We start from the raw sequence: 26,817 nt of genomic DNA on the forward strand, positions 1-26,817 counted from the left end.
ACATTCGGAAACTAGATCATAGTAGGTAATTTTAGCGGAGGAATTATTTATATCGCTGAGATTTTGTTTCGTTAATTAATCATGTATTTTAAGTATTATCATTCGTCTCCGAAAAGATAGGACGTGTTGATGAGTCAAATTTGAAGGAAAGTAATAACGTGTGTTTTCGGCGGTAGTCATCCAAGGCGTCCAAGGTGGCGAATCCGCGATTCGATGATAATACGTCTCAATTTCGAGCATTTTTCGTGGTGGGAAAAGAGAGAGAAACAAATGTTAGTCATGTTAGTCGAGATTCTTTGTTCTTTCTTAGAGGAACAAGACGCTATCCTGTTCCTGTTTTTCGGAGGGTGCAAGATTTTTGCTGAGTACCGGTGTGTGATAATCGATTAATTAATTAACAAATTAGGAAAAGAGAGGAAAATGCGTGTAATCCGAGGGATAAGGCGCGCGGTCCTTCCTACGTGTCGTGACATTCTTCTAACTAGGTTCGTATTGTAATGAATTATCTAATGATTAATGTAAAATTAGATTATTATTACGAGTATGTTGTAAAAGTGTACAGTCGTCGCGCAGTCGAAGAGCGGCGGGCGGCTCAGCTGGATTGCGGCGAGCCGCCTTGTAACTAGCCTTATTATTATCATTATTGCCATTATTATCATGGATTATTATTACGATTATAAATATTGATTATAAATATTGTGTTTACCATAATAATGTAATATACGGTTACACGGAGCCAGACGTGTGTTGCGTTATGTGTGTTACATTTTCACCTGTCGATTACCATAATAATAATAATAATGATAACATTGACAGCAATAATAACGGCAACTATTCATTTATTTTATTTCTTGTTTGTGTTGTGAAACAGTTTATGCGATTTAACAGTTTGACAGTTAAACGCGCGCCGCCTTTTAACGACGAATGAAATTCTCACATTTTCATTATCGTTCAAACATTCGCGAATCGTTGACAGTAATCACAAGATATCGACAAGTATGATTCGTTGATTGTACCTAAAAGCAACAGTATTGATTCGTGAGAACTTGTCGAATCTATTACAACGTACTCACTCAGGATCGGTAACGTTGAGTAAAAGAAAAAAAGTCGACTCCTCTCTTTATAAGACCGATTATTTATTATATATAAGTGCTATATACAGTACATTCAATACATCATTGACAAAATGACACGGAAATAAAATTGGGGATGACGGCTCTTTTTACATTCCCCGTATACTCGATTATCCGCGTTCGTCGCGCTTACCTCCGTCAGACTTGATGCGAAATGTTGTGGCTCCTCCGTCATATTAATAGTACTAATAACGGTGTATCGATCGTAGTGCTATTATAAAAGTCCAATCGTAAGAACCGTCCGAATTGAAGACAGTTGTTATTACTTCTCACGGTCATATTGATTTCAAAAGATGCAGAGAGAGAAAGAGAGAAAAGGGGGACTCGAATTTGTGAGTGAAATATCGGACATCACTCACAAAGTGAATCGGAGATTTTTACGAGATCAAGTCAACTCGATCGAAACAAAAACTAACGAAGAGGAAGTGTACCGAAGCTAAGGAGATAACCAACTCGATTAGTGGGAACTGCTCGAAAACTATGCCCTCCTCCCGATATATATCCTGTTTCATTCGACGAATACGACGAACCTTCCTCGCTGATCCAGACACGAAGCTGGAGCGATCTACGTTCTTCGCAGCGCCCTGATCTGCTTGCGACGCGCTTGTACCACTCCGTAAACTACCGCGGCGAGGCTTCGGCAGGTGCTTCTGTGTCTGGAGATGCCCTCCTGCTGGAGGGTGCTCTTACCCAGCACGAAGTACGTCTCCATCGTGCCTTTCCCCTTCACCTCGATCAGTCCGCGTTTTTGCGTTTGGTAGCCCCGTGACTCCAGAAACTGTACATGTGTACGATGATCAATGTAGACCGAATGACTCGAGTTGGACGGAACGATATCCAAAGGGAAAGTCAAAAGTTCGAAAGATATGATTGACCGTTACGATCGGTCGAGATTTTCTTTGATTTAACTCTTCTCATTGGGAAATAGAATAGGCGTAGGCCAATTTCAAAATCTTTTTCCATTTTTTCAATTGTGACTTTCCATCGTTTTGACAGCAGAAATGTGAAAATGGAAATTGTTGATAAGACTGAGAGACTCCCTCCTCCGATGTGTGTTTCGGCGAGAACAGACTTTCGAAATTTGACGTATCGTGTGCGAACTCTCATTGTGATAGATACCCTGGCGATATCGTACGGTACTTGTATTTTGCCCATCACGCCCGTGGAGTCCATCCTCGAAGCTTCGTTAACGGTATTGCCCCATATATCGTAGACTGGCTTGCGGGCTCCAATCACACCTCCCACGAGGGGGCCGCAACTGATGCCTACTCGGAGGTCGAAATTGTTGAACGAGTGAACGTTCACGTCCTCGAGACGATGGCGCATGGCTACCGCGTAGTCCACCAGTCTACACAGATGTTCCATATCGTCGCCGCTCTTGTCCTGCCGTCATCGAGTCGATCATTTGATTAAACAGAGACATTTATTAATTATTCGATATTTTTGTCGAGAACAGATCGATTCGCGGATGGATTTAAAAGTGAGATTTATGGACGAAAAGTAGAAGCTGCCGATTCGCGTTCAATATCACACGATATTGCCATATAACGCTAAGTTTTACGTATTATTATTATATTATTATTATTATTATTATTGTTATTGTATTATGTTGTATATTACGGTTTGGCTGGGATTCAGTCCTGACGCGGCCATATAAGTGGCGCCGACCGTCTTGATTTTCTCGATACATTGGAACGGTGTCTCGTCCAGCAACTCGTCAAAGTCAGCTACGCGTTGCAAATAATTAACGATGAGATGTGAATAGGTATTGATATCGAATCAATCAAATTGCTTGAATAGATTAATGGGTCTCTATATACCGATAATCTCATTGAGCAAGCGAATGCACTCCATTCCCTTGTTGACATCCTCCGAGTAAAATTCTGTAAAGTTGGGCACACTGGCGAACATCACGCCGACCTTGTCTCGTGATTGCGAATACAGCTCCTGTGTCAATAGATTAGCAACTAAGATATTTTTCTCCCGAAATTATTACAACACTGAATGTAATAATCATTATAATTTTTCTCGATATTATTATCATTATTATGTAGTACGGTATGAACATTATAATTGAGTGAAAATGCTGGAATCTCTCCACCTCTGGTGCGCGTTCCTGCGTCAGAAAGTGGTGCGCCACGTGATCTGGTAGAATATTTTTCAACAACTGCATATTGTTATGCCGCGACTCGATCATGTCACTGAGTTCCCTCTCGGCTTGCTGTTTCCACAGAAAGTCCAAACGCGACGTCACTTCCACCAGTCTACCGTGGTACGTCACCATCACGAGAAAAACCGCCAGAAACGTCAACATTTGTGCTGGTAGCGATATCGACGATCTGAAAGGAACAGATCGAGATGGTTTAACGCGAGTATCTTTTCAATTAAATTAAAATCAAATTAAATTAAATCAAACTTTGAGAGCTGGAACTCAAGAGAGAAAAGGTGAAGAAATCTTCTTCCAGGAGAGATGGCAAGTCTCTCAAACGGAAATGTGACTTACACATTGTGCTCTCCCTCGGAGAACATGTCCTTGCAAACTACAAGGATCAACACCGCGTAAACCAGCACGATCACCGCGGCCAGCGCGGTCTTCACCAAGTAATATAGTTTGAGGGCCGAAGCGAGCGCGATCAGGCACAGGATCCACGTGAAGACCATATACTCGGGTCGGATACAACCGCCTACCACGAGTTCGTCCTCGAGATTCTTCGGTACCAACGTCTCCTCATTGGTTCCAGTCTTCTCGTCGATAGAGAGGATTTTCCTTTGCGGTCCACCTTCGTCCTGTATTCGTGCGACTCGTCGGTAATGCCTCGCGCCTTTCGCTCTGTAATGCTGCTCGTATCTGTAACAAAAAAAAAAATATATATATATATATGTATGTGTGTGTGTGTGCGTGTGTATGTACACATATTAATGATGTTTTAAACGTTTTAGACGTTTTTTAGCAGTGAATGCAGCGTACGTACGAAACTCAAGGAAGCACATAGTTTAATGCTACAGGTAAAGCTTTTTACCTTCCCAATCTATTCCTTTTTTGTTTTGTTATTTTTAAACATTTCACTGAAGACCTGAAGAACTTGTGGTCTTACTGACCGTAAAAACCTGAAAAACTCCTGTCTGTTTTTTACGAAAGCCCGTCTGTTCACCACTTCCTTCAGCTTCGACTTCAGTTCGACATCACTGGAAGCTCCTTGCATAGTGTCATTGTCCGTGGTGCGTGCGTTCCTTGGTCTTTCGGCAGGTTCGTCGCTCAAAGCTGCTTCGAGGAATGTCAGAATATAATGATCCACGCCTGTGGTGGTAGCAGCCAGAGTTGCAGTAGATGCCTGATGTTGCTCCAGGATCATCACATCTGGGTAAGGGCGCACCGTGATGGGACACGTCACCACACCGATGACGGACGTCAACGCCATCAGGCTGATGACGCTGCAGATAAAGATTGTGCGGTGTTTCTTGTTGTGCACTAGCATGGACGACGTGTGTTGCAGGTACGTCGGCATGCTCTTGAATTCCTCCGCCATCACCAGAATTGATGACGCCACCAAGATCACCGTTGTCACCAGAAGGGATATCAAAAGAATGATGCAACTGCGATTATTAAAAAACGATGATTATTAATAAAACCTTCGCCTCTCTTTTGTTTAACGGCCAAATCAATTTTCCCCATTGAATTGATGGGGAAGAGATTGATACGGCGTTGCGCTTCCCGAACGTCTTCCACGACGTGAGATTCGACTCACTCAGATAGGATGATGGCCTGGCAGACGGCGATGAAGAGCCAAATGACGAAGCAGCATATCATGTTGGACTTGAACATGTCCTCCCGCAACTGGTCAAACTGCAGCACAACAATGCAATGCAGTGCAATAGATTCGAGATGAAACAATCAATACGACGACATATATATAAAACGACATATACGTGAATAACTTTGTGATAATATATACTTCATTATTTCAAGTAAAACACGCAAACGATGATATGCGTCCGAGTGTCCAACCTCACCTTAGACTCTAGACTCTCGTCGTTGTAGCGCAGTGTCCATGCGTTGATGTTCGCCGATCTCATGCGCTTGTTGCTGGCGGTCTCGAGGCCGGCTTTCTTCTCGCCGGGCGTTGGCGAGGTGCTCTTGCTCTTCGCCGTGCCATTCTCCTCCTCCAGATACTCGGACTCTAGATTGCTCATCGACGTAGCCGTGTTCAGCTGCGATCGCGAAGAGAGTGAGTAAAGATATGTCCATTTTTTAGTTGAGCTGCAGTTCAGCTGAACTAATCAACTAATTAGAGATATTTATGTTATACGTCTATAATGCTAACATTTTCGAATGGGATTTCAGGCGTCCAGTCAACCCCAATGTCATCGTCCACGTTGGGCGCGTTGCTATTCGCGGCGAGGGCATTGTTCATCTTGAAGCTCTTCTTGTTCTTGTTCGCGGCGTCCTCCTCCGCCAAGATCTTTGGTCTCGAGGAGTACTTGCGTCGTGACCGTAGAGGCTCGACCTGTTTGATGAGGTACGTCACCACATTCCTATCTTTCAAGTAGTTATCCCGCTCGCTACCGTAGCCGGGCTCCACCTCGTAAACATCGTTTAGGCACTTGAGCGTGTCTGCAGATATGTGCACTCTCCTGAAACGAAATTTCTCATTCCGCTGGGAAATTACGACGCGCACGCGGCACGACACATCTGACGTGTCACAGCCGGTTCGCTCGTTTTAGATGTACTCTCTTTGCATTCAACACGAAACGCGAGCATTCCGCGTGTATTTCGGGTTTTCTCTTGGCAGGAGATAGACGTGAGTTTGAAATGAACGGGTGATGGTGATTTACACACACGTTTGCGTGCGTGTGCATACATACATACATACACATATATATATATATATTTTTTTTTTTTCGTTTACCCTGGTATGCCACCGCTCTCAAGGTGATTCGCGAGCGTAACGTCGTACGACCACACGTCGAACTGCCACTTTCGCAGCCCCAGGACCCCGCACAGCACCGATCCGCTGTGGATCCCTATTCTCATGTTCAGGTCCACCTGTCGATTCAAATAAAAGACTTGCGAAACAGCACTTTTCTTTTCGATTTCCCATCAGATACGATAAAATTCCGCGCATTACCTTGGTGGTGAATCGTACGTCACGTATCGCTTTGATCATGTGTAGACCCATCTCCACGCAGCAATGTGCGTGGTCGCTCCTGGCGATCGGCAGGCCGGAGATGCAGTAGTAGCAGTCGCCGAGGAGCTTAATACGCAGACAATGATTCTCCGCTGAGAGCTTGTCGAAGCGCGCAAACAGATCGTTGAGCACCTTCACCAGCTCCTGAGCGCTGCACTGGCTCGCCAGAGCTTCAAAATCGAACAGCGAACATGATATCTTCGCCTTAAGGACACGACATTCCTCTCTATATGAAACTATCGATATATAGAAATAGAAAATCGTACCCGTAAATCCTTTGATATCGGCAAACAAGATGCTGACGTTCTCGTAGCGGTGGATGTATATCCGGTGAAACTGATTCGGCGTGAAGGATATCGTTCCTCCTCGAGCGGTCTCGCGTGCGATGTCGCGAATCATTTCCTTGGCGACGAAATCGGGTAGGACTGTAACAATGATCAGGACGAACCGAATCATTCATTTGGTCTTAATTTGGTCGACACAACAACATCGACCATCCACATTGGCGGGCTTGCCTGTTAAAAATGCAACTGTGATACTTGATGTTTGTCAAGGTTGGAATGGAATGTAAAAATCTCGTTCGTCTCTGCATTTGAAAGCTTCACACGTGCGCGCAAATAAAACATAAAGTTTAGAGTACACAAAGCTTATAAAGTACGCCCAGATCTTTCGAAACTAATACATTGCTGGTGCATTCACAACCAGAATAATCAGATCAAACGTTGATCTTTCTAGATTGAGAAAATCATATAGCCGGTGCGTGTGTGTACCGGCGGCGTGTATCCTGAAACAAACAATGCCATGGTACGCTACGAGAGCGAGTGGCACACTGCTTCGCGTACAAACGTCACACATAACGCGCACATAAAAGCGGTATTTATGTAATCTCGTGTAATCTATTCGACGGCGATATTTTCGTCGCGACCGTGCCGATCGATATATCGGGTGGGATCAGCGACGTAATGCAAAAGGCTATCGGAAAAACGTGCGTCCGGCGCAATCGGCCGCGAGATGTCTAGTGACCCTTTTTGACACTCGGCCGAGCAAGTTACACGGACCGGCGAGCGGCGTGTTATAATAAATATGCACACGTCGTTACATAAATACACCAGGGCCTAGTTACGCCCCTGCGGCCCTGCCGCGCGCGTCTTCTCCTCGTCTCTCTTCTCTCTTTCTCTCTCTCTCTCTCTCTCTCTCTTCGGAAGCGGGAGAGACTTTCTGACAATCATGCGACATGCGACATGCACGTAGGTGTGTAAACGCACGTCCACGTTAATGACTGTTTGAAATCATTTTCGGATCTGTCTGAACGGTTGACAAAGTGCCCACAAGTCTAAAGACTTCTCGCACAAGCAAAACGCAGAAGACGCTCCAGTTGCAATCTTTCCTTTTTTTTTATGTGCACATATACCTAAGCCTCGACCAAGCTTTAGGGCAAAGGTCGCGTTGATCTTGAAAATCTGCTTGTGTTCCGAACTTTCTACTCTGCGCGAAATTGTTTGTCGCGAAAATAATAACGCAAGGTGACTTTAATTATAACATGCTTCGTGCGCGCTTCGCATTATTTATAGTACAACGTGAAACGAGACGATGCACAAAGAATGCCGCAACGTTTGTTTATCCCTCGAACAATACAATACAAGCGATGCACTTGTTCCGATGCACTTTAATCGCGTTTTCTCTCCGCGGTCCAGAGAGAGACCTTTGTTCACAAGACTCGCGAGTCTCCCGAGCGAATCCTTCAGCGCCGATGATCTTGCGCGAGATTCACCTGAGAGCAGCAGCTTCTCCTGTCGATTGTTCTCGTTCTGCGTGTGCTGCCTCGTCTCCATGGAACGATGCGTCTCCAGGAAGGCCTGCCGTTGTCCCCTATCCGTCAGGTACTTGGTGTACATGCCGGCCAGGTTCACGGCCAGATATAGCAGCACGTTCGTCGTCAGCATGCGGACGATACACGCGACGTCCCGTAGCTGCGACAATTTTGCGCGCGTTTATCTCACGAATTTGTTGCTCGCGTCGACATTGCATATTCTGTAAATTTCTTCCTCAGGTGAAAGGTCTCACTCGAGGCGAGGAGCAAGGAGTCGCTCGAATTCGAGCGTCACCTTCGCCTCTCGCCTTTCGGGTGAGAGCTTAACCGAAGAAATTTAGAGAATGGAAAGTAGAGACGTTCGCCGAGATCTCGCGCGCGGCGATATGAAAGAAGATGCACATATCCTCTCACATGTGTAGAGTCTCGCAGGAGACTTATGCCGGCCATCACCAAGTGTGTTAGCGCCGTTCCGTAGCCGGCGAGGACGCACCATCGCAGCGGTAGGGGCAGCATCGCGTATGGCGCGTACACGACGAAGAGTATGTACCACATGAGCCTCTGCTGCGTGGTGAAGTTGAGACCGGCACCTATGAAACCTACAAACGGTCATATTCGCATAACGCGATTCGTATATCGTCGTGCGTCGTCAGGGTCGGGGCGAAACTCCGCGGAAGCTCGCGAATCACGCGTGTCGAAAGAGGCTCTTTAGACTTAAATCAGCGTGAGAGTTACTGTTGCTCAGTCAATTAGGAATTCGTCGGGATTGGATGTGAAAGAATAAACGGCCGTCAGCCGTTAGTTCTCCGTCACGGGGATCGAGGCGTCGGGAGCTGCAGTCGTCGACGACGTTACGATCCCTCCCGGGTGCTTTCGGTGCTCTTGCTTTGCCTCTACGCTCCGCCGAGCATTTGCTCGATTTTAGCTGGCCAGCAGAGCAAGACGCCCCGTCGTTCGATTCAACCATGTCGAATCAATAGCGCGCTGTGTATCGCCATCGCGGCGTACGGCCTCGAGCGCGGTCGTGTGTTCTACGTGCAAAAGGTGTGTCGTTTTATCGTTTCATGAGAGAAGAAGAGAGGAACGCTACGGGCAAAATGTGTCCGCCGTATCTCCCAGGTATAATGATCTATCGATACGAGAAGTATCTGCACCGCTGCAGAGCCGGTGCTTCGGCACGTGTTTCTCCCGTCGGTAATTCTCCCGTCTCTTTTCTCTTCCCTTCCTCCCTTCTTTCCCTGTCTCGACAATCCCCTTGGCGGAGAACTCAAATCGGTACGTGATCATTGTGATACCTAATAACGACGGTATTATATTGATTAAGTTGTAAAAATAATTTCGCTGGAAATAGAACTCGGCGGGAAAACGACCAACTTTTTGCACCAATCTGGGTACTTACTTTTGAACCGAGTAGGAGTGGTTTAATTATGAGAAAAGATAACTCTTGAAACGCGGGTCGCGAGGGGCCTCACCTTGGGAATTTATTAATAACCACGTGAATATGGAGGCCCAGTATAGGTAATTGTTAGAAAAGCAACGCCACCAGCCGAGCACGCAGACCACCAGATTCGCCGCTATGCAGCACGCGGCCCAGGACAGGGACTCGATGAGACCGCCGCTGTTTGGGTCCCGTTGCCACAGCCAGATCGCTGTCAACGTAATCTACGTCACGACAATGAGCGTAAGCGAGCGAGTTTAACAAACAAGCCAATCGAAAGAATTACGCGGTCTCTAAGGTGGATAACATTTGTCTGATCAGAATGTCCCTTCTTCCTTTCATTTTCCATCTGAGACTTGTACTCACCTTCAAGCCAAGCTCCACGATATTCAACATTATCAGAGACTTCTGCCGCTGTCGGTTCGAGTAATGAAGATAGGATGTCTCCAGCTGCTTGCTATGGAAGCTGTTGGTCAGCGAGGGACAGAATATCCCCTTGTACAGCACTCCCTTCTTAAAGACGTCTGAAACCACGCACGTTCGCAGCTTCCGTTACACATACATTCACCTAGGCACATACATCTCCGTCTCTCCTCTCTCTCTTATTTCCTCCAACGCTTAATTCATTGATTTGCCGAGGAAGGAGAGAGAGAGGTCGCACTCGTTTGCTCGTTTACGATTCGGATCTTGGTGGAAAGGTCCTTTCGTACCGCGTTGAGTTTGAGCCTCCTCATCGGCCACGGGTTGCTCCGCACCAGCGGCGGCGGCGGCGGCGGCGGCGGCGGCGGCAGCGACGGCGGTGGCGGCGGTAGCAGTGGTTTCCGGTTCCGCTTTGGCAGCCTCGGTATTCTCGTCGGGCACACTGATGTCCTTCTCTTCGGCGACTTCGGGATCGTTGTTGGACTTCCGGTCCTCCCACGCCGCCAATCCCTCTCGGCCCAGCCTCTCGGAGGTCAGTTTCTTCACCGCCTTGATCCATAATTGTTTCCTCGGCGAGATGCTCGACCTGTTACGTGATCGAGGGCAAGTGCGATACGCCGATTACACGTCGAGAAACGATCGAGAGCGATCTGGGAGGACGAGGATGGTCTCGCTTCCGTTTGGTCGCGTTTTCCCGCGTAATTTCAAGGTCGATTGATCGATAAGGTCTACAAGTTTTGCCGAGATTGCGCGAAATGTCATGTTTCGTTCGGTCATGATAAATCGTTGTCACGTAATGTTTGATTTGGGACTCGACGAGATTTGCGCCTATCGGAAATTTACAAAACTCGAGCAATTATAAGGAAATGCATAAACGTATTCGCGCGGTTCTCGAGAATATAGATGGAATACAAAAGTGTGAGTTTATTCTCTGTCTCTCCCCCCTTTTCCTCCTCGATCTTTGCAATGCGAGAAAAATGTAATCTTGGCCGTTGTAATTTAATGGCGCGTGCATATCGAGCCTCCGTAAATTACCGCGAACTTTCACATTTCCTCCATATCAAACCAGTTATATAGCGCGTAGTTTTATACATATATATTATATATATGTATGTATGTGTGTATATATATATATATATATATATATATATATATGCGCGTCACATCTTCTATAATAAATATAGTGCGATAAAACACATTTCTTGAAGACGTTTGCTTCTTCACGGGAGTGAAAACCCCGCGAATATAGAAGATTGCGCGCGATCTGTCAAACGGTTGCGCGAATATTACGAAACGTCCAAGAAGAATATTCTCACGACGACGCCGTGACGTGTTTTCTCGTTTGAAATGTAACCCGCGACTCGTCCAAGGGACAAATTAAAGAAGAAGAAAGAAGACGAAGAGAGAAGGCAGGAAAGCACATTTGACAAGCAAACAACGGACATTTGTTCGGCGCGTGACCAAGTGAGCGACCACATCTTCGTCCCCGCGAACAAGGAAGAGAACGATGAGCGCTACTCACTCGCTGATGCTCGTGACATCGCTGTCCAGCATCATGCTCCAGGTCTGTTCTGTAATCATTATCTCCCCGATGATCCGCGGAACTGACTGACCGCTTACGTTGTGATCGTCAGTAGTAAGGCTAGTGCCTTAGCATCCGGCATTGTCAGACACCTTGAATGAAAACTGACTGCGAAGAAGCGACGATTGCTTCGCACGACGTATCACTTATTACGGGCGTTTCTCCCGAAGAAAGAAGAAGTTTTGCTTTCCGCCGAGCCGAGACAAGCCGAGACGAGACGATACGGTACGATACGAGACGGGACGAGGCAAGATGAGACGAGACGACGGGAACCGAAATCATTCGACTGACCGATCGATCGATCCGCCGATCGATCGATCGATCGCAATCGCGGCGGTTTGGCTCCGTCGCCGCTGTCGTCAATTCCCTCTGTCCTCTGTGTGCCCGGTCGCGATCGACAATTCCGGGACAACCAGCAATCTTTATATCTTCGCGGCAACTTTAGAGTCGAGATGCGAGAGGCGTCTACTCCAAGTTTCCCTTCTTTTCCTTCCACCTCGACGTATCGGGTCGTGACGAAAACGCCTCCGCGCTACAACCGGGGACGCCTACTTGCACCTTCGTCTTTTCTTCTCTTCCTTTTCTCTCTCTCTCTCCCTCCCTCCCTCCCTCTCCCCCCCTCTCTCTCTCTTTCTCTCTCTCTCTCTCTCTCTCTCTCTCTCTCTCTCTCTCTCTCTCTCTCTCTCGGCTCTCTCCTGACGGTTCCTCGCGTCGTCACGTCGTCAACGTTTCTCCATCGATATGCAACTTTGAAAAATCGCACGGAAATCTTGCCGTCGCTTTATTTGCCCCTTTCTTTTATACATCCTCGTTCTTTGATCATTATATCACCTAGATAAAAAGTTCAACAACGACTTTAACGTTTATAATGCGAAGACTCGTTTCTAGAATCTGCGTCTTTGGACATGAGGAGACTGACGTCGAGGTCCTCGCCGTAACACGCGTCAGAGTTTTTATCCTTTAAAGCGGAGAAAATGATCGGAGGATGAGTGCGCGATTATTACTCAATTACTCGTTATTTTTCCACTGGGGCAAAATGACTCGCGATGATTAGACAAAAATAAAAAGCGGTTGTTCTGAAAGTCATAGTACGCGTATCTCAGTTCTTTCCCTCGTTAATCGTTTGCTTTTTCTATTTAATCGACGCGGATGATAGATTCGTTGAATCTCTATTATCAAGAATAATTTTTCTTCGGGAAGGGACGGCGAGAGAGAAAATGTGTGTTCTCCGACTACAATTCAATGTGAAAATTTCAGCTTGTCGACGTTTAATTGCACCGTGAAACCACCAATCCGCGATAACGAACGCTATTTACTTCCATTTTATATCGCTCTGCTCTTCGCCAGCTTGTATCCTCGTGAGACAGAAGCGCCGATTCCTCCGTGGTATTTTCGTCACGACTCGACGCATCGTCGAAGAGACGAGGAAAAACGGGGTCGTTCGCGGTACGAACAGATCGGTAAGGAGAAACAACAAGAATAGAAAAAAAAAGAAGAAGAGGAATAAATAAAGAGAAGGGAGGAGGTACAAGAGACACTCGTTGAAAGGGCTCGGTAGCGAGTAACTTACCTTAATCGTCGGTCCTCGGCAAAGGAAACGGCTCCTTCCGGCCGCGTCCTGGCATCGAGTCCTACGCCCACGGAAGAACTCGAAAATCGCGCGCGCTCCTCGACGAGCCAGCCGACGAACGGGATCTACGAGGTGTCCGCGAAGTTCAGAGCGCGCTCGTCGACGGCTGCTCATCCCTCCTCGGATCCAACGATCCGAAGGAGGGGCGGTCATACAGTCCGACGTAGTCGCCACTTGAGCGGAGTATCCACGGCGATGGTCGTCGTTGATTAGAGGGTGCCGCGTAATTGAGCCTAAAATAGTATGAATTTTGTAATGTGGCATGTGATCGATTTGCGGCGTTGGATCGTTGGCGATCTCAAAGAGATGAGCGAAGCAGAAACCACGTGTTTCTCGCGATGGAGGAAGGAGTCGTGAAAATTGCGGTCAAAATTCGACGTTCGAGATGCCACGCGTGGATGAAACATTTCGATCGTCGGCGCTTTCGATCATTCTCGACTTGAGCGAAAAGCTTGAGCTAGCTTTCAAGAAGCTATCGTGAAACACGGAAAAGAAAAGAATTAACATGTTTCGTCATGAAGAGAGTTCTTCTCTTTTTCTCTATCTCTCTCTCTCTCTTTCTCTTTTACAGAATTATAAAAATTGATAAATTAAAGTTGCATCCTTCTACGTACCAAAATAGTAACGCAAAATAGTAACCAAGAAAATAACGCTTGAACATTTTTATATACTTAAATGCGCTCTTCAGGCACGTAAGACTCGCAAAAGGCAAATAATTATATCCGCGATACGAAATGCTGCCCTCGTCGGGTTTATTAAAGTAAATTCTGGTCTTAGCGCGAGATAATTACGATGGTTGAATCGTGTAACGTAATTATTCAACTCGATCTATCTTCTCTCTTTCTTTCCCCCCCACCTCTCTCTTTTTCTCCCTCTCAAAGTAATCTTAGGAATAATTTCGCTTCGCAAGGAACTTGTGTTTTTACTTCTGCTTTCTTAGTAGTAAAAACGAAAATTTTGCAGCATTATTGCAATATCATTGCAATATTGCAATACTCGCGAGTATTAGATCCATTGATTTTATACGAATAAACATGTTAAAACGCATATCACTTTGATGAATATGGAATGCATCATAAGGTATTATTGAAGAAATACGAGCTTAAGATACAAATTTACCTAATTTGTTGTTTAATCCTTGCCGAAAAATGATTATTCATCCGACTCGATGCGACGTTGTGCCGCTAAAAATGAAGCCACTATCCATTCGTACTATTATTTCGGTCATAAAATAAATTCAGTGACATCTCGTGGCGGGAATACGATAGTACTCCTCTGAATACCATTGCTACTACTGTTGAATCGGTAAGACAGAATCCGTCGGTATCGCCTGAAAAACTTGCCGCGCTCACCCAGCAGAAACGCGTTGAAGCTTCTCTCGCTAGAATGCACTAAAATCCGCATCTTCACAGGCTCCTCGCCAGTTTCCTCGCTGTTGTCCTCGAATGTTCATTGATTCGTGCTTTCTGGTGCAAGCTGGCGTGTGTGTTCCTCGTATCAAGTTCCCACATGTTTTTTTTACGCACGCTAACGTCAGGAATTAGCTGACGAGTAAGGTGATCCTAGTGCGCGTTGAAGAGAAGAACGCGCACGCGGACGACGGTAACCGTCCACGGTTAATGCAGCGAGATGAGCAAAAAGCGAAACAGACAACCGGACGTGAACGCGGAAGTCAGCGAAGCCTCCACGGAGTCTTGCGAGGAGGCGAGCACAGGTTAGAAACGCGAATACATTCGCACTCGAATAGCCCGTTCGCTAGGTAGCTCGTGTTTAGTCTTCCAAGAAGACTAACTTGAATTCTTTGATTGTCGAGGTCTCCTCAAGTGCATCACCGATTTTCCAACCGGTTACACTTTATCTATACCAATATAATAAAAATAAAACATATAAATAATATTGATTACTTGTTGGGCTTATATTTTAATATGCAATACTAATTGTCTATCACAGTAGGTGCAAAATGTCCACACATAGCAAAGGCTATTAACCTGACGAAAGTAAAGAAGAACATAAAGAAGACTGGTATAGACGAATGTTCCATGTGCAAGAAGTTGGAGTTAGATTTTAAGAAAAGAGATGAGCAGGTAGTATTAGCGGCATAAACTGTTTGTTATATTCTTATAAATCAGAATTAGACATCATGCTCTCTTGAAATTTTCAGCATATCACGAGGCTGCTGTGGGTTTGTTTACAATGTGGGGAATTAAGCTGTGGTAAGGAAGAAGGTCAGCATGCTCTCAATCACTACAAAAGACCCCATAGCGATTGCCACTGTATGGTGGCGGATACTTATCATTGGAATGTTTGGTGTTATCAGTGTGATGTTGAAGTTCATCCCAGTAGCAGGTTAGTTATGTTGTTGCCGCGCCAGATAATTTAGAGCAGAGCTCGGCAAAGTTTACAACTTTTGGCCGATTTTCGGAAGCTACGCCTTCTATCTCTCCTTACCGCGCGGCGGATCCAGCAACTGACGGTCGCGGCTCGCGACCTCAGGACCGTTGAGATCATAAGGCGCATCTATGTGGTGCCTACTAAAGATGCGTTCGGGGAGCGCGTCGATCAGCGCTAACGCGTCATTCAATCCTTGTACATGTAATAAGCGATAAAGATAGAAAAAATAACGCGTTAGCGTTGACAGCGCGCTCCTTTAACGCACCTCAAAGGCTAAAAAATAAATGTATCGATACAACTATATGTATAATATTTCGTACAAACTTGTACAAATATATACTTGTATAAGTATATATATATTTTTTTCTTGTATTTTTATAATTAGAAGGTAACATATAGGTTTCCTTGTCACCCATGAGGTACTATTGCCGATGCGTTTTTTTTTTAACCACATAGATGCGCTTTATAATCTCAACGGTCCTGAGGTCGCGAACCGCGACCGTCAGTTGCTGGATCCGTCGCGCGGTAAGGGGAGATAGAAGATTTCGAAAATCTACCGAAAGTTGTCAACTTTGCCGAGCTCTTGTTTAGAGGCAGTGACGCAGGGATGCCGGAACACCCTTTTTTTTTTTTTGATCACCCAGGAGAAACCCCTTATGGGTACCCCCGGACCCTGGAGGGGTCCAGGGGTTATGCCGGACTCACATCGGCTAAAACTCCTGGGGGACACCGTCCGGAGGGTGCTCTGCGGCGGGGGCCGGGATGCTTCCGCACTGTTTCGACCGGACCGCCGTGCCGGAACACCCTTATCAGAAGGATCGGAGTTAGAGATGGTAGTAGACTCGGATCTCAGTCGGCCTTTTCGGGTCGTAAATCCGAACCGAGAAATCCGAGCAACACTCGTAATAAATATGTCTACGAGCGCGAATGTGAAACGACCTCCGTCGTTTCGGAAGGCCTGCCCTTTCGGACTCAATGGCCAGCAAGATGCCACGGTTCGAAGAACTGTGGCGAAGTACACGATAGTGCTGAGCTCTATCACGCTGGAGGCAACTGAGTCGCTCCTGGACGAATAGCCGATGTCCTGCGGACGCTTGGAACGAGAGCTCAGAGTTCTCACAGAAGCGATCGCATCGTTGGTCAAATCGCCAAGATCCTGGACGGTTACTCGAAAAGAGAGAGAACTCCAAAGGAGACGGCCATGCCGCTCCTGATAGCCAAGGTCCTCGACGGACGCTTGGAAAGAGAGTCACCCGTTCCATACGGAGGCGACCAAAACCCGGCTCCTGACTCGTGGCAACGCAGAAAACTCACAGCTGAACACAGTAGATTCTAACCATAAAGCCTCACAAACCCAGCAGAGTATATCGACACTGCCTTCTACTTAGGAGAGTTGTATATTGCGGTGGTTCGAATCTATACTACACGCCAAAACTGCATTAGGAAAGCCTAGAAGAAAGCAGGTCGGGGTAAGGATGGGCGCTACAAGTCGCGCACAGACCAGACACCCCAGAGATTGCCACAATTTGCGTTGGGTCATGCGAAGGCGTATTGCTTGCTATCGCGCTCAGTTTATCACCCGGGCGGCCAAATCTTAGCTGCGAGCAGTAGAATCGGTGAACGCGTCGCGTAGCGGCTGCGAATGGCACTAGTGGCTACGCGCGGGGCGCCGGCGGGAACACCGTGTGCTCGCCTGCGAGAAACCAACGGGAGCCAGGCCGTCCGCCACGCAGCCCCGACTCGATGACTATAATAATGCATGGTGCGGCAATGCGAATGAATGTCGTTCTTTACATTTCCGAACATATGTCATAGTGTTAATATATCGACCAATGCAAGACTGTCTTGTACAATTATTATGTGATTGTAGCTACATGATATAATTATGATAGGTAATTATACAGAATACCCCCCTCACTTCCGATATCGACGAAAAAATATTTAATCGACGCGTTTTTGCAAGAGAAACAACTTTTCTATTTGAAAAAATCGCTCTGTCTTGTGGAGCGAGATATTAATTGTTAAAGTTGACGGCAATTTAGGTTAGAAAATCTGTCACATTGACAAAATGTTTCGACAGATACATGCCCCGCGATGTTATGCGCATGCCCTGTGGTCACGTGCATGTTCAGTGGCTACGTGCGCATGCTTGAGTGCACGAAATTTGAAATGTACGATGCAAAAACAAATGAAGTGCTACATAATTGTAGTAACATTAATATTATTCAGCTCAGCACAATGTTAAGCTTCTTACAATTTGGACATTTGAGTGAATGTAATGAGAAGCTAATAGATTTTTTAATTCAGCATGGTGTGTTGGCAGCTACAATTAAGTGTACAAAATGTGGCAATGATATTAATCTAAATAAAGAAAGATTAATATATCGATGTAGAAAACGGTACTATGTAAAAAATGTACATAAGAAACGTGTATTAAAATAGTGCGATACAGATAAAAGTGCGAAAGCAGTGGTTCGGAGACAGTAATCTTGACGTACCAACAGTATGCAAAATTGTTGCATGTTTTTTAATGTTAAGATTTCTACGTCAAGATGACACCCAGGATGAAAATGGCGTTGCGTCACCGACCACGATTGTTGACTGGTTCAATTTTTGCCGAGAGGTAAGCATATATATCTTCATCAATATATCTTCATATATTAATTCAAACATTTTAAGATATGTGTAACAAAACATTAATAATATTAATTTTTATAGGTCTGTGTGTTTTGGGCTGGCAAGCATAGCAAGAAGCTTGGTGGCCCAGGACGCATAGTCGAAATCGATGAAGCAAAAATTGGCAGAAGGAAATACAATCGTGATCGGCTTTTGCGAGGTCTTTGGATTTTTGGAGGGTATGAACGAGACACGAAGACGATTTTCATCGTTCCCATACAGGATTGGACGGAAGAGACACTCTTGGCATGTGTCAAAGAGTGGATTTTGCCAAGAACAACTATTATATCAGATTGTTGGAAGTCTTATAATTGCTTAAGCAATGAAGGCTTCCAACATCTGACTGTAAACCACTCTTATAACTTTGTCGATCCTGAAAGTGGTGAGAAATATTTCATGATTAATATATATTTGAAATTATTAATATATATATATATAAATATTTGAATAAACAAAACGTGTGTTGTATAAAAAACTTTTTCATTTGCAGGTGTGCATACACAACATATAGAGCGTGTTTGGAGAGAAGTTCGCAGAAATATTCCAAGATATGGTAGTACTAGAGAATATCATGCCTTAGGATATTTGTGTGAATTTCTTTTCAAACGCGCTTTGGAACGAATTGAAAACTTCGATGTCATCGCGGAATTATATCCTCCAATATTCATTTCCGAAAATCAGCTAGAAACATCTGACGAGCCATGTACCAGCACTACATAAACACGTTTCTTATATACATATTTTAGTACCGTTTTCTACATACATTAATGTTTTTTATATTCATATTATTGCCATATTTTCGAAACTTAGTTGTAGCTGCCAACACTGAATTAAAAAGTCTATTAGTTTTATATTTATATATTTTATATTTATACTTTTATATATATTTAAATTGTTCATCTTATTTCAAATATATTCTGTATATCTATTTTAATTTTTCTGTCATTTTTATACATTATCTCACATTTAGTATTTCAGCTATGTGTGCTACTTCTCTTATTTTCTCTTAAATCCTTCGCCTTACTAAAAAGATGAGTACAATATATTAAAAATGGACACAGAAAAAGTAATTATTTAGAATAGGGGAGCCAGTTCCAATCACTTCAATTTTGACGTTATTGAGGACATCTTACTGATTAACCTATTGTAGGTTTTTGTCATTGTTTATTAAAACGTTATGGGTAAATGACATTTTTTAATGCGAAGCAAGATTCCGGATGGGTTTGCAACTTTCCATGTGTAACGAGGACGGATGGGTGCCTTGTATCCCCCCTGTGTGTATGTGTGTGTGTACATATGTTTTAGACATTTTCATTTATTAAACATATAAATTTTTAGGTCATGTTTAGTGGTTATTTTTTTTTTAATAACCACTGACTTGAATGCTTGAGCTACAAATTCATATATTTAATAAATAAAAATGTCTCAACATATGTACACACACACACACACATGGGGGTGCAAGGGGGGCATTCAGCCCCCCTTCTGCACCCACCCCGTCCTCGTTGCGCGTGGAAAGTTGCTAACCTATTCGGAATCTTGCTTATCTGTCGCCTCCGTGATAGATTTCCTAACCTAAATTGTCATTAACTTTAACAATTTATATCTCGCTCCACAAGGCAAAGCGACGATTTTTTCAAATAGAAAAGTTGTTTCTCTTGCAAAAACGCGTCGATTAAATATTTTTTCGTCGATATCGGAGGTGAGGGGGGTATTCTGTATAATTACCTGATGATATACACAATACAATAGCTTATGCTTTATTATTTTTATAGGAAAAAGCTTCTTGAAATTGTGGAATTTATAAAAAAATGTGTAACCATGCCACATATACCTCAACAATCAAAAATGCCTGTGACTCAGTGCCAAAAAGAAATGATGGTCGATGTACAAGACAAGGAAAAGCATAAAACTTTGAACAATCTTCCTAGAGTTGGGGTATGTTTCTAATTCTAATTTGTAATACCTGATATAATATATAATAACTATATTAGTAAACTATCTATATAATGACTGTGCTTTTTTTAATTGTGGGGTAGGGCTTAGCGAACCTAGGAAACACTTGCTTCTTCAACGCAGTGCTCCAATGTCTGGCACAAACACCTTATTTGGTGAAGGTGCTGGATGATCTACGTCTACCTGGCCAGAAATTTGTCTTACCAGGTGGAAAGCACAAGCTTGCTGATGCTGAGGATGAGGTGGATTTGGTGTGTTTAGAAACTTTTTAATCGTAATCATCTTCCACTGTTCAGAGAAAATCATTCGATATTATTTGGTAGTTTATAACAATATATGTACATTTATAAGAACATGGTTTATTTATTTTATTTTTTATTTGCTTAACAAGGATTATTTTTTTCTAAGAGAAGATTACTTACCCTCTAGATTGTATTATTTTTTGACCTTGCATTTGACCCTACATACAATGCTCATGTTTCATTTAACTTGTAGCCACCAATTGAAGGTACTTTGGAGCGATGGGGCAGTTTCACGTCAGTTCTTTGTGAAACCCTGTCAAAGATGCAGAATACCAATGGTCATCAGACATATACGCCCGCGAATCTTCTTTGCAAACTTAAGAAAAAGACTACGCAGTGTGTGGATGGTGGTCAGCACGACTCACATGAGTTCCTACGACACTTGTTGGAAATAGTACGAAACGAAGATCTTCGAGTAAGCAAAAAGATTCTTAATATTTTCTTTTTCAAGCATTTTTCCCAACTTCAAATCTGTCAGTCCTTTTCACTTTTTAAACTATTTTTTATCGAAAACCACGATCAGATTGATCTCAGATAGATCTTAAAATAATTGAACATATAATATGCTATAGAGGACCTTCCTAGGAAATTAAAGTTTCAAATGTTCGTTTTATAGAGATACCAGAGCATAATTCTGAAGGAAGTTGGTCTAAACGAAAAAACCAACCCAGGCGGTGTGGAGAAAGGTCTGAAGTCTCGAATAAAGTTTTATGGCTACCAGGCCAGCACACGACTCTTGGGACCAGAGGCGGTATTTCGGGGCGTCTTAGTATCCACCTTGGAGTGTCTAGACTGCCATCACTCTTCGCAGCGTACCGAACCTTTCCTGGATCTAAGTTTACCCGTCACACCGGACAAACCGCAGCCGCCGATCTTAAAGTAAAGAAAAAAAACAATATTTTCTGTCTTTTAAGTCAATGCATAAATTACATAATCATGTTGCTTTTATTCGCGAATTGATGGGCAAATATTTTTATACATGTTAGAAGGAAGAACAGCGGCTTCGAAGATACATTTGATACGATGAATACTCAACAACGCGATTGGCAAACTACCGATACGTCCTGGAAACAACTAAAGAAGGAGAAGAAGGCAGCGAGGAAGAACCGGAAAAATAAGAGGCATGAGAATCATAATAATTCTAGCATATTAACGGAGCCGAATAATCCCGTGGAAGAAAATAATGACAGCGTTCTGAAGTCAGGTATAATCCTTTTTTATCCGTGAAGCAACATACTTTACCAATTCTGATACCACAGACATGGGAAACCTATTCGTAGTACAGTAATGTTTGGCCTTTTTTAAATGTACGACGCGACGCGTCTTAAAGAAGGAACGCCTTGTGAACGCCTTTAATCTTTTGTTTTTATTTTATTTTTTTATTTTAAAAATATTTTTTGTTGATATATTGATGAAATATCTGTTCCACCTTCTCGTATTTTAATCTTCTTCAATACACGTTTCGGTTCTTCTAGAAGAGAGCGACGCTGATGTGGAGGACAACATCGAGGTGGACAACTTTCATCCTGAGGTCGGAGAGTCTGGTTACAGCTCGGAGAAGGCATCTGCTGTCGCCAGTCCCATATCACCCGCTGATCACCTCAATCATTACTCAAGCAATGATCTCAGCAGTGACGTGAATGACATGTCCAATCTGGATGACGGTAACCTGGACAACAACCTCGACTCTGCACAAGTTAGACAACCGGCGAACATTAACGCGTTAACTAGTCCTAGTCCAACCGACGTTTCGATGACGGACTTGACTCAAATCAGGATGCCATCCGAGAAGGTAGATAGGAACGTTGGCATCGTCAGTTCCGAGAATGAAGCATCTGCCGTGGCACTGTCCACCTCTTTGATCGTCAATTCTGACGTTACAAGCCCAGAGGCGCCTACCGCGAGTTTAAGCAGCTCTGGCGCTTCCAAGGAGAGTCCCACTAGTCCTATCAACGGCGATGAAATTGCGGAGAGGTTAGTTGACATTTTGTATTGTGTAGAGTAATCTCTCTTTTTTTTTTTTATTTTATTAAGATCTTAGAACTTTTTCCGAATTTGCAAGTTTAAAATTGACATTGAAAATACTTCAGAATCTTTTTGTACTTTTTAACTATATTTTTTCCAAAGTTTACATTTAAAAATTATGAACATTTGGACATGTGCATCTTTAAAGCAATATTTCTTCAGGTTGGACGATGTCGAAGCGTGGATGGAAGCCACTCTACCGAGATGCAATAGAAGGAAATATAACAATGAGACTTCTAATGGTGATGATCCTGAGAAACAGGATTTATGTAACGGAGTCGGTGATATAATGGTTGGTATGTCCAGGCTGGGAATTGGTGGACACCAATCTCCCGGCAGATACTCGACCAAGGAAGGAGAGTGTTCTGTAGAGTCGTGTTTAAATCAATTCACTGCTTTGGAGCTAATGACAGGAAGTAATAAAGTTGTATGTGAGGCGTGCACGGCTCGTGAAAGAAAGGTAATACATTCGCCGGGGATAAATCATCTTCGATTACTTTTTACATTTTTTACTTATTTGTTCACAAGTAATCTCGTGCGTCACCTCACCTTGCGTATTATTATCAACAACATCACTCGTTTTATATTCCGAATTTAACACCATCTTGTACTGTCTTTTATTTTCAGGGACAAGAAGGTCCGTTGAAGATGGTGTGCACTTCGAGTACTAAACAGTATCTCGTCTCTCAAGTGCCTCCGGTGTTGATATTACATCTGAAAAGATTCCAAACACAGAGAGTTGGCGTCCGTAAGGTTTTCAAACACGTATCGTTCCCGATGTTGTTGGACTTGGCACCGGTTTGTAAGAGTCACAAGAAACCTCGACTTTACGCACTTTATGGTGTCGTCGAGCACAGTGGGAACGTTCATGGTGGTCACTACGTTGCTTACGTCAAGGTAAACCGCAAACCAAAATTGTTGTGAAATTCAGAGAGAACATTCTGTAGCTACATAAATAGTTTTGTTGACTTGTATATTAAATGCTACTAAATAGACAAGACTGCCGTTACCACCGGACGATCTCCGCTGGCATTTTCTCTCCAAGGATAAGCATACAGATGATGAATCGTCAAACAGCTCTAATTCAGAGTCGGAGGGAGAGGAAGCGTCGGCGAAAGCTGCATCCGTTGTGAAGCCTCCATCTGGAAGGTGGTACTACGTATCAGATTCTCGGTAAGCTTAATTGTGTACAGTAATTGCGAAATATAATTATTGTATGTAGTTGCTTGTAACACTTGCGACATTATCCAACTGTTCTTTGATATTTATAAATCTTCAATATTTGTTTCTTGTTGTAGAGTATCGGAAGTGGATGAAAGTACGGTGTTGCAGAGTCAAGCGTATCTTTTATTTTATGAAAGGATTCTCTGATTCATCGGAACATTGCAAAACGGAACAAAATCAGAAATCGAGGAAGTTGCGTTCGCGTTTTTTCGACCGAGCAGACAACCGGACTTCTAATCAATCTTCTAACTATAATTTTTAATATCGTACCGTATATTTTGTCAGACGTACGATACATATTTAACTGGCGCATATAATTTAACAGATTATTTATATTTTGCAAAAAAACTGTAATCTAATAGAGATATCGAAAATGAAATTCTTACAATCGGCTGACGATAAATTGCAAGAACCATTAACAAAATATAATTTTTACAATCAGATATGTATAGACCGATTAATCTTTGGAAATTTGTACTCCCATACTTCGGGATTTTCAGATTTCTAAAAGTTTTATTAACATAAACCGGAGTTACCGCGAGTTATTTCTTTGAAATAAACAATACAATGACGAGATTATATTAGTTTCAATCAACATTTAGACATAATCTCTAGAGTCAGGACCAAATAAATAAAAAAGTGTATAGTCCGATGATCATTCATTGTTAAATAACTCCGGTTTATCAGATTTCTTCAAAGTTATATAGAATACATGGAACTTAAAATGCTGGTAACTTTGTGTACATTTGAAAAATTGTTACTATTATTTTATCTTTCCCGTTAGAATTATGCAAAGAGAAAACAATTTCAGAACGGGAAGTCTGGAGATGCGCAATAGTCTAATTTGTAAATCAAGATGAATCACAATATTGCTGGAACAGCATGATAGGGAGTTTTTTTTAATAGCATTCTTCGATTATAGTAAATGTTGAAATATGTTTAATATAAAGTAATTTGTTACCATGGTAATCACATAATTGTTGATAGTATATTATGTATACTTTTTGAGGGATATTTTTCAATGATGAATCGTTATAAAGGTTAGAAAGACAACAATTGTATAGTTATGAACAGTCTCATACTAACATTCATTTAAGAAAGACGCATTATAAATTTCCACATTTACTGTAAACGGAATACGCTATTGGCACAAAAATTCTCTAATATGTATGTTACAATAGCAACTAATACGATTTAAGGAAAAGCCATCTTTGTTGCGTTCTTATTGCGAATAACACTGTACACGTGATTGCATTTATAATAAATTCATTGCAACGGGACAGGTAACTTATTAATTCCGTGATTCATCTTTCTGTATATCCCTTCTATTATATTTTGCAGCAAAATAAGATTTTATGATACATTAGGTATATAAGGTTTTTTTGATATATTATTCAATGGTACTATTTTGAAATTAAACGCCGCCTGACTCATCGTCAATACTACGCTCTATACGACTTGGAAAAGAAAAATAGTTCGTCTATCATATTGTGGATTTGTATGACGATTTCGATTTACCACAGAAATAAAAAGCAATTTTTATTACATTTACATTAATCATTTCAAATTTCCCTAAGTCCCGCATTAAGAAACGTTAAAGAACGAGTCTAACAATCGCGCAATCTCTTCGACGAGATTAAAGATTGTCAGCCTTGGATAAATTTTCGTATTGAAAGAGAGGCCCCGCAGGGTCCGGCGGTAATTCAAAAGCGATGACAATACCGACTGCTTCAGCTACGCCACCGACGAAGTAACACTAAAGACTGTCAGCCCTTTATATTGAACAAGAAGGCCCCGAGGGGCTCGGAGGTAATTGAAGAGCGATAATAATATCGAATATTTTACCAGAAAAAAACCAGAGAGGAAGCTGAGAGCGGCTAACACGTCGTTTTCGGCGACACCGATTTTTCGCACTGGAAATGGGCGCCATCTGCATCCATTTTGAGAGGAGAACTACGATGCTACATCCACTTTTAGGTCTTGGTGGTAAAATTTGCATGTGGTGGAAGTCCGTGCAACATCCACTTTCAGGCGGTTTATGTCCGTGCTGCAACCATATTTACTATCTCTATGTCAGACTATGCCTGAGGGTCTAAAAAGAGCGGAGGAGGGGGAGCAGGAAAAATAAAAGTACATATTAAATATTAGATTCTCTACATACATGTTGCCGTATCAAAGTCTCCTGTATAATAAACGATTTGATACGTCTGGAGACGCATGATGTATCGTTGCCCGCGTCCCGTTCCCTTCGTCCTGCTTCTCAATTCAGCATCCCGTCCGCTCCGGACATTCGCTCGTGGCACTGACAGTGGCCGTCGGTGAGCATTCGATCCGCTCGGAGAAGCACATGTTAATTAACGCGACGAGACTCCGATTATAAATATCCCGCGAGTCGACGAAATATTGGAACTTTTAAAAAAAGCATCAAAGAAAATCACGTTGATGTTGTCATGGGTGAAATCTCACCCTGGTATATATTTTTTTATTTTTGAAATAAAAAAAGCCAAACGAATGCAATTAAATGTTATTTTTATTATCATTGAATATTAGATGAAAAGTAGAAGATTTATTGTCCTAGCGGATAATCTAACATTTAATTAGAACGAGACAAAATTCGCATGAGATGAAATTCCACTCTTTAACGCTACCATGACCTTTAATTATTCTTCGAAAGCAGCGTTACAACAACTTTGACATTCTGTACAATTAGTTGCTAATATATTTTCTAATCGTACACATTCCTCTTTAATTAACATAAAGCTAACAAATATCCGATGCTTCGATAGAATAATTTTCTTTATTTTCAGTAATTAATAGTAAATCAATGTCGCGTACAATTGAAAGGCCTCCTCGCATTCCCCTCGTTGTCCCGGAACCTTCGAGAAAAGAAAAAATGCCCAAGGGTAAGTCTCTCTTGCTTCAACCGCCGCTGAGGCCCGCAATGTTTACATCGCGCAGATTGTGTTGATCACAAATTATACAATAAAAAAATTATTTGAGTTTGATACTTCTAAAAATAACACAATATGTGTTGCGCTTGTACT

The 26,817-nt window shown here is 43.0% G+C and overlaps 3 protein-coding genes across 8 annotated transcripts; 2 read left to right on the forward strand and 1 right to left on the reverse strand.

The window, feature by feature from the left end:
• Positions 1-1,115: 1,115 nt before the first annotated feature.
• Positions 1,116-13,412, reverse strand: Adcy8 (adenylyl cyclase 78C). 4 transcript variants are annotated; one of them, XM_025302964.1, is made up of 20 exons: positions 13,140-13,412; positions 11,510-11,558; positions 10,278-10,573; positions 9,934-10,091; positions 9,602-9,791; positions 8,544-8,728; positions 8,091-8,289; positions 6,586-6,744; positions 6,260-6,489; positions 6,041-6,177; positions 5,456-5,765; positions 5,145-5,342; positions 4,880-4,977; positions 4,233-4,727; positions 3,637-3,981; positions 3,235-3,472; positions 2,954-3,080; positions 2,754-2,860; positions 2,253-2,516; positions 1,116-1,911 (listed from the first exon to the last, which is right to left on the reverse strand). In XM_025302964.1, exons 2-20 carry the CDS (start codon positions 11,542-11,544, stop codon positions 1,699-1,701), a joined length of 3,984 nt encoding a protein of 1,327 aa, XP_025158749.1. In that variant the 5' UTR covers positions 11,545-11,558; positions 13,140-13,412; the 3' UTR covers positions 1,116-1,698. The 4 variants fall into 4 exon arrangements, with proteins under 4 accessions (XP_025158749.1, XP_025158746.1, XP_025158748.1 ...); XM_025302961.1 differs by having other exon boundaries at positions 11,510-11,661; XM_025302963.1 differs by having other exon boundaries at positions 11,510-11,697.
• Positions 13,413-14,604: 1,192 nt separating this feature from the next.
• Positions 14,605-25,320, forward strand: Usp16-45 (ubiquitin specific protease 16/45). 3 transcript variants are annotated; one of them, XM_025302965.1, is made up of 13 exons: positions 14,605-14,913; positions 15,150-15,283; positions 15,361-15,545; positions 20,042-20,204; positions 20,306-20,473; positions 20,718-20,939; positions 21,141-21,403; positions 21,511-21,728; positions 22,003-22,498; positions 22,712-23,009; positions 23,177-23,446; positions 23,544-23,722; positions 23,848-25,320. In XM_025302965.1, exons 1-13 carry the CDS (start codon positions 14,829-14,831, stop codon positions 23,918-23,920), a joined length of 2,754 nt encoding a protein of 917 aa, XP_025158750.1. In that variant the 5' UTR covers positions 14,605-14,828; the 3' UTR covers positions 23,921-25,320. The 3 variants fall into 3 exon arrangements, with proteins under 3 accessions (XP_025158750.1, XP_011143262.1, XP_011143264.1); XM_011144960.3 differs by having other exon boundaries at positions 14,607-14,913; positions 22,000-22,498; XM_011144962.3 differs by lacking the exons at positions 14,605-14,913; positions 15,150-15,283; positions 15,361-15,545 and adding an exon at positions 19,692-19,968 and having other exon boundaries at positions 22,000-22,498.
• On the forward strand, positions 16,315-19,095 carry LOC112589480 (uncharacterized). The gene is made up of 3 exons (XM_025302966.1): positions 16,315-18,213; positions 18,309-18,648; positions 18,757-19,095. Exons 1-3 carry the CDS (start codon positions 18,121-18,123, stop codon positions 18,984-18,986), a joined length of 663 nt encoding a protein of 220 aa, XP_025158751.1. The 5' UTR covers positions 16,315-18,120; the 3' UTR covers positions 18,987-19,095.
• Positions 25,321-26,817: the final 1,497 nt, after the last annotated feature.

Source organism: Harpegnathos saltator, unplaced genomic scaffold (assembly GCF_003227715.2).
Source record: "Harpegnathos saltator strain DR-91 unplaced genomic scaffold, Hsal_v8.6 scaffold519, whole genome shotgun sequence".
NCBI lineage: Eukaryota > Metazoa > Arthropoda > Insecta > Hymenoptera > Formicidae > Harpegnathos > Harpegnathos saltator.

Coding starts and splice junctions, on each gene's coding strand:
- Adcy8 (XM_025302961.1), bottom strand. CDS start 11,568: ATGATTACAGAACAGACCTGGAGCATGATGCTGGACAGCGATGTCACG. Junction 10,574..11,509: donor GATGTCACGAGCATCAGCGA/GTGAGTAGCGCT, acceptor ATCACGTAACAG/GTCGAGCATCTCGCCGAGGA. Junction 6,490..6,585: donor CGATATCAAAGGATTTACGG/GTACGATTTTCT, acceptor TCGATTTTGAAG/CTCTGGCGAGCCAGTGCAGC.
- Usp16-45 (XM_011144960.3), top strand. CDS start 14,829: ATGAGCAAAAAGCGAAACAGACAACCGGACGTGAACGCGGAAGTCAGC. Junction 14,914..15,149: donor TTGCGAGGAGGCGAGCACAG/GTTAGAAACGCG, acceptor TGTCTATCACAG/TAGGTGCAAAATGTCCACAC. Junction 20,940..21,140: donor TACGAAACGAAGATCTTCGA/GTAAGCAAAAAG, acceptor TTCGTTTTATAG/AGATACCAGAGCATAATTCT.
- LOC112589480 (XM_025302966.1), top strand. CDS start 18,121: ATGTTAAGATTTCTACGTCAAGATGACACCCAGGATGAAAATGGCGTT. Junction 18,214..18,308: donor GGTTCAATTTTTGCCGAGAG/GTAAGCATATAT, acceptor TAATTTTTATAG/GTCTGTGTGTTTTGGGCTGG. Junction 18,649..18,756: donor CTTTGTCGATCCTGAAAGTG/GTGAGAAATATT, acceptor TTTCATTTGCAG/GTGTGCATACACAACATATA.